This window comes from Sceloporus occidentalis, unplaced genomic scaffold, assembly GCF_023333645.1.
Source record: "Sceloporus occidentalis isolate IW3139 unplaced genomic scaffold, rSceOcc1.0.p SCAF_1, whole genome shotgun sequence".
In the NCBI taxonomy this organism is placed as follows: domain Eukaryota; kingdom Metazoa; phylum Chordata; class Lepidosauria; order Squamata; family Phrynosomatidae; genus Sceloporus; species Sceloporus occidentalis.
In genome coordinates, this window is record NW_028316981.1 from 275136477 (window position 1) to 275142622 (window position 6146).

Below are 6146 nucleotides of genomic sequence, written 5' to 3' on the forward strand. Positions count from 1 at the left end.
CTCTGCTTACAGCTGCTTGTGAGTCAAGATATTACTCTCCCAGCTCCCTTGTCCTTCTCCCTTCTTTCCCCCTCCCTAGCCTTGTCCCTTTCCTTGGTTCCTTCCCTGCCCCTGAAGTCAAGGGAGAACAATGGCTAGCCCCCGCCCTGGATTGAAGAGGCGCGCCCTTGGCAACCCAGGTGAGCCCAGCCCAGCCCTATAAAGGCAACTGCGGACGGCGAGACTTGCATTTCAGCACCATGGAGAGCTCCCTGACTTGGCTGGCTTTCCTGGCGGCTGCCTCGGTGCTGCTGGCGGGGGTCGCCCGGGGCCAGGAGGAGACCCAGGAGCTCCAGCCCAGAGCGGTGGACCTCTACTCCACCATGGAGGACACCTCCCGAGAGAAGGAGCTGGTAGGGCAACCCAGCCTGGCATGGCATGGCATATAGGATGGGGATGGCATGGCATGGGATGTTGACTAGGGGGATGTCCCTGGCTTTCCACACCACCAAATGCATCTGAGGAAGTAGGCTTCACTCTAGGAAAGTTCATGCTGCCAGCTTCTTCTTTTTTTATCAAGTCTCAAAGGGGCTACAAGATCTCTCTAGAGCAGTGGTCCCCAAATTATGCCCTTTAAGAGATCTTGGACTTCAGATTTTGGTCTCCAAATTGTGCCCTTTAAGAGATCTTGGACTTCATCTCCCAGAAGCCTCAGCCATGTTGGCCAATACTCTGGGATTGTGGGAGCCGATGTCCAAAATCCTGTAAAAGGCACAGTTTGGGAACCAATGCAGTCTAGAGCTTTATTGTGCTTGTTGTTGTTATTGTTGTGTGCCTTCAAGTCTTTTCCGACTTAGGGCAGCCCTATTCTGGAGTTTTCTTGGCCAGGTTGGTTCACAGGGAGGTTTGCCCTTGCCTTCCACTGAGGCTGAGAGAGTGTGACTTGCTCAAGGGCAGCCAATGGTTTTCCTCGTGTGGCTTGAAGCAGTGATTCGCAAACTCTGGCTTCCCAGATGTTTTGGACTCCAGAATCCCAGAAGACTATTGGAGAAGGGGGTTGAGGTCCCAAAATATCTGGAGAAGCAGAGTTTGGGGGGTGACTGGAGGGGAAGAAGGGTCAGGATAAATAATAACTTTATTACGGCCATTTGGCCAGCACAGAAGGGTCAGGAAAACTTTCCCCAAAAAGGCAAGCTCAGGGAGAGGTTGCAAATCCACCGAAGAGCTGGTACAGGAAGCCTTGGAGGGAGAAGGGAGCTCAGCCCAGGGCTCCCCAATTCCTGGTATCCAGAGGCCCCCCCCTTTGGGGTGCCTTGTCCTCCTTGGGGGTGAGGGCCATCTATGCACTCTCTTCCATCAGAGTCTCTGATGGCTTCTGCCCCAGCCATCCATTGATGGAAGTTGCTTTGTGTCTTTGGTCTCCGCAGATCGAGGCGCTCCAAGAAGTGCTGGAGAAGCTGAAAAGCAAGCGGCTCCCGCTTTATGAGAAGAAGTATAGCCAGGTCCCGCTGGTGAGTGGCTTATTCCCCCCCCCCCGCCGTGAATTTCATAGGGTTTTCTAAGGAGAAGGATTCCTCAGAGGGGATTTTGCTAGACCCTGCCTATGAAATGTTGCTGTTGTGTGCCTTCAAGTCCTTTCCAACTTAGGGCGACCCTCTCACGGGTTTCTCGCCAAGATCTGTTCAGAGAGGGTTTGCCATGGCCACCCTCTGACGCTGAGAGAGTGTGACTTGCTCAAGGCCACCGAGTGGGTTTCATGGCCGAGCTGGGACTTGAGCCCAGGTCTCCAGAGCCCTAGTCCAATGCTTAAGCCATCATCATCATCACCACCACCACCACCCATCAGCAGTTTTAAAACCTCCAAAGAAGGAGACTCCATAAGAGGCACCTTTTCCCACTGCCTAGCACCGTGCTGTAAACTTGCAGTCTGAAGGGAATCCAGCTGAGTTCAATGGGATTTAATTCCTCCCAAGTTAATGTACATGGTTTTTCAGTTTTATTGCTCTTTGTGTAGTTTGTTGTCTTCTATGATATAAATTGAAACACACCACAGAACACCTTGAAAAAAATGTTCTTTTCATTCAAATAAGAACCTCCCTTTTGAATCCAATGGAGAACTAAGAATTATATATTTTCTTTGCCTTAAATATTGGGCTGAGGAGAGTGTGGGTGGGGGGAAAGCTGCTCAGGCTTATATATGTTATTTATATTTACATTTCCAAGTGTGGAGTGCAATGGAGATATTGGTGTGAACTTTCTAACTGGCATAGTTTGAGTTTTTGGTCTATAAATACATTTTAGCAACAAGAGCTGTCTCTTGATCAAGAAGATAGTTGATTAAATTTAGATATGGCACATTTCCACTCTAAACCAGTTGTTCCTAGGAAGTATGCTGGTGTGAATTTCTTGATAAGAGCTAAAGATGTATTCAATTTTTAAATGTGGTTCTTTAGGAAATCTCCAATATTATCACAGAAAGTCAAATTTTGATTTCCTATCTTTTTTTGGTTTGTTCAATCTTCTGTTACATTTTTGTAATGTAAACATCTAATAGTCTCTGATGAAATTGTAATGTTGCAAAAGTTTTGTGTGTCCTTTTAACCAATCTGCTCTAACTGTTGGTTTCTGCTGTTAATAGTGTGATGCCGGAGAGCAGTGTGCAGTGAGAAAAGGAGCCAGGATTGGAAAGCTCTGTGACTGCCCCAGAGGAACCTCTTGTAACACTTTTCTCTTGAAGTGTTTGTAAGGAAATACCCCTCTAGCTACCATTGGAGGAGACAGACCCTGTTGTTTTGCCTGAAGAGTTTTACCTGTGACACCAAGGTGCGTAGGTGTGGTGAAGAGTGGTCTCCACAACAAGCAAAGAAAGGGGAAAAAAAAAGGGGGAAGGAAAACAGTTATAAAATGTAACTGTTGCTTTTTGTATGTCTGATATCTTTGGTTCCACCGTTTTTGGTTCCATCTTGCCATGTGAGTTTTCTTCTTTCCCTCTGTCCCTCTCCATTCCAGTTCGTACATATCTTGTGTAAAGATGCTGAACTGATCTTTTGAAAATTGTATTTTTGTATGTGGAAGGTCATCATGAAAATTAGATTGAGACAGCATACCCTAATTCATCTGCCTTCTCGACAGTCAATGAGTCAAAAGAGAAAACAAATGGAAAGGTACAGCATATTAACAATAGATAGGACACAGTTTTTGACACCCCTCACATTAACGTACAAATGTTTGTTTCTCACCAGTGAAAAACATGTAATGTATGTAAGTCAACAATAGCACATTTTCAGAATATCCTTCTGCCAGTTCTTTCGTCTCAGTTTTCTAGAACTTTCACAGTATCTCATGTCTCTCTTTGAGCAGCCAGTGTCTAGAATCAATAGCTTTTCTTGACAGGATGCACAATGGACCAGCCCCTGGTGTTCCCATTTAAAAAGGCAATGATATATAGTTAATAACAATATGACAAACATTTGTTAAGGTGGTGACTGAATAGTGATTAAAATTCAAGTAGTGCATCTGGGTGGATCATCCACACCTTCTCATCAATATATGCTTTGCTTTAATGTCTGCTTCTTGGCTACTGATGCATGTGATGTGAAAGCAGTTTTATGCTGGCATCCTGGTGGGTAGATCTAGAGAAGGTTTTCAAAAAGCTGAAGTAATTGGAAGTAGGGTTGTTGTTTTTTCAAACAGAGCCAAATTAAGCTTCCTGGGAATCAGAAAAAAGAAGGGAGGATAATGTTGCTACTGATCTTCTTCTACTTTCCTAATTGTCTCATTTGACTGTTGCAGTCTACTGTGATAATTATATTATTTTGGTTTTGGATTTATCCAACAGTTTTAGTAGGGGGGAAAGCATTCTAATGGATGCATCTTTGGAAGTTGTCCAGAAGGTGTTGTGTTGGAGAACCAATGCACTCATTCAGTGCAGCTAATCAATGTAAACAACTTGTCCAGGATACTGATCCCTGTGTTAAGCCTTGGCAGAGCACTGCGAAGAATCTGGCCAAATGTCAGAAATGTCAAGTAGTTCACATAGCACCATGAAGAGCCACAGCACTAAAAAAATTCTGTGAAATATAAGCAGTTTTTTGCTACTGCTTGCCACACTTCTGGTATTCTCACTAAAGCACCCAACACACAGCATGTAAAATCCCTGAGAGAAGAGTTGGGAATTGTGCAACTCTCCAGATGTTGTTGAACTGCAACTTCCAACATCTCTAGACAGTATAGCCAAATGGTGAGGAATTCTGGGAGTTTTAGTTCATTAACATTTGGAGGGCCTCACAATTCCCACTGTTGCCTTTGATAGCGACACCTTCTGACACTATCATAATAATAATTCTCATATCTTGTAGAATACAGAGATGCATATAAATATTTTATCATTGAGATAAGTGGGAATATTAAGTGTGAGATAGGTGGCAAGTATGGCTAAACTGACTGGAGTCCAGAATGTGAGAATGGGTCAATGATGAAAGAATTCTGATGACTTAAAAGCACTTGAAACATATTATCTATGTACTTTTGTAACAAACAATGTACAATTCGTGTATCTGGATGTTTTTCAGTAATGATTCATTGTCCTTAAATCCTGCATTTATTGTTAATAAAATAATTGCTACAAGACCCTTTATTTGCATAGACTTTTTATTGTTTGAATATTTCTAGAGAAATGGAGATTATTGTATTCGGACATTCAGGTTTGTATGGTTGCAAGTTCTTCACATCCAGCACAAATATCAGGTTGTATGGGGTTCATAAATGGCTATGCTAGAGCCTTGGCAATGGATTTATCAAAATTTGGCTAGGTACATTAGAGATTTGGAGGGATATCAGTGCTTGTACCACTAACTGTCATTACCAGATTAACATTTTTAAACAGCTGGAGGTGTCTAAATGTTATCAGAGGGTCTAAATTAATCTTAAAGGGTCTAAAGGATCACTTGGGGTGGATAGTAATAGTAGGAATATAAAATTGCTATAGAGATTAAGGATTTGTGCCCTTAGAGATGCACATGATGCAAGAGTAGTAGTAGTAGTAGTAGTAGTAGTAGTGTGCTTTCAAATAATTTCTGATTTATGGTGACTTATGACTGGGTTTTCTTCACTGGATTTGTTTGGAGGGCATTTTACTATTACCGTCCTCTTAGTCATCTGAGAGTGTGTGACTTGTCCAAGTTCTTCCAGTGGGTTTCCATGGCTGAGTGAGGATTTGAACTCTGGTGTCCAAGATTCTTAGTCCAGCATTCAAACCACTACATACTGGTTTGGACATTTTTATCCTGTGTGATATCCCAGGGGCATGTCTGAGTTGCTTCTGGAGACAGTTTCAAACAGTGTTGTAAGTGTGAATTTATATGTAGCAATAGCAATAGCAAGTTCATTTCTATACCACTTATAGTGCATGTAAGAACTCCCTAAGTGGTTTTCAATGTGTAAGCCAATTGCCCCCAAACAAGCTGGGTACTCATTTTAACAAACTATGGAGGGATGTAAGGCTGTGGTGTCCTTGGAGCCTTGCCTGGGATTGAAGCCACAACCTTGTGGCTGTAAATGGCTGCAGTACTGGCATTTAACCACTGCACCACCAGGACACACACTTGAAATACTATATGTACCAGCCAGAGCTTGGCAACATTCAATTTTGGACTACATTTTCCAGAATTCCCCAGGTTGAGATGGTTTTGAGAGTTTTAGTTGACAAAATAATGTTCCCAGAATCCAGCATTAACACTCATTCTGGCACCAAGTACTGATAACATTTGTACTTTGCTTTAATTAATCCAGGACCTGAGTAATTTCTAATTCTCTGCTCACAATCATCAATAAGCAAGAGACTTACAAACTCACATATAAGCACATATTTGAAATACTAAGAGAACAGTCCTGTAAAACTGAATCTGTGAGTAACATTCAGAGACTCCAATCAGCATAGACCCCCTCAGAAACAAGCACACTCTCCCAAAGTTTTTTTAAAAATTCAGTCACCACTCAAAATGGCTTCCCAGCTCCTTCTCTCCTCCTCTTCTGTCTGGCAAGAACTGGATGTAAAACAGTAATTTGCTACATATAAAAGAGTGCCTGGATAGATCCTTTCCCCCATCCCCAGTTCCTTGACAATGACAATGTGCATGTTGAGCTCCCTCCTCGGAAATTTCAATGAT

At 42.9% G+C, this 6146-nt stretch overlaps 1 protein-coding gene across 1 annotated transcript; it reads left to right on the forward strand.

Moving 5' to 3' along the window:
- Positions 1-239: 239 nt before the first annotated feature.
- CARTPT (CART prepropeptide) lies at positions 240-3046 on the forward strand. Its single transcript, XM_089512722.1, has 3 exons — positions 240-392; positions 1407-1490; positions 2618-3046. The coding sequence occupies exons 1-3, from the start codon at positions 240-242 to the stop codon at positions 2723-2725; spliced, it is 345 nt and encodes a 114-aa protein (XP_089368848.1). The 3' UTR covers positions 2726-3046.
- The last annotated feature ends 3100 nt before the right edge of the window (positions 3047-6146 follow it).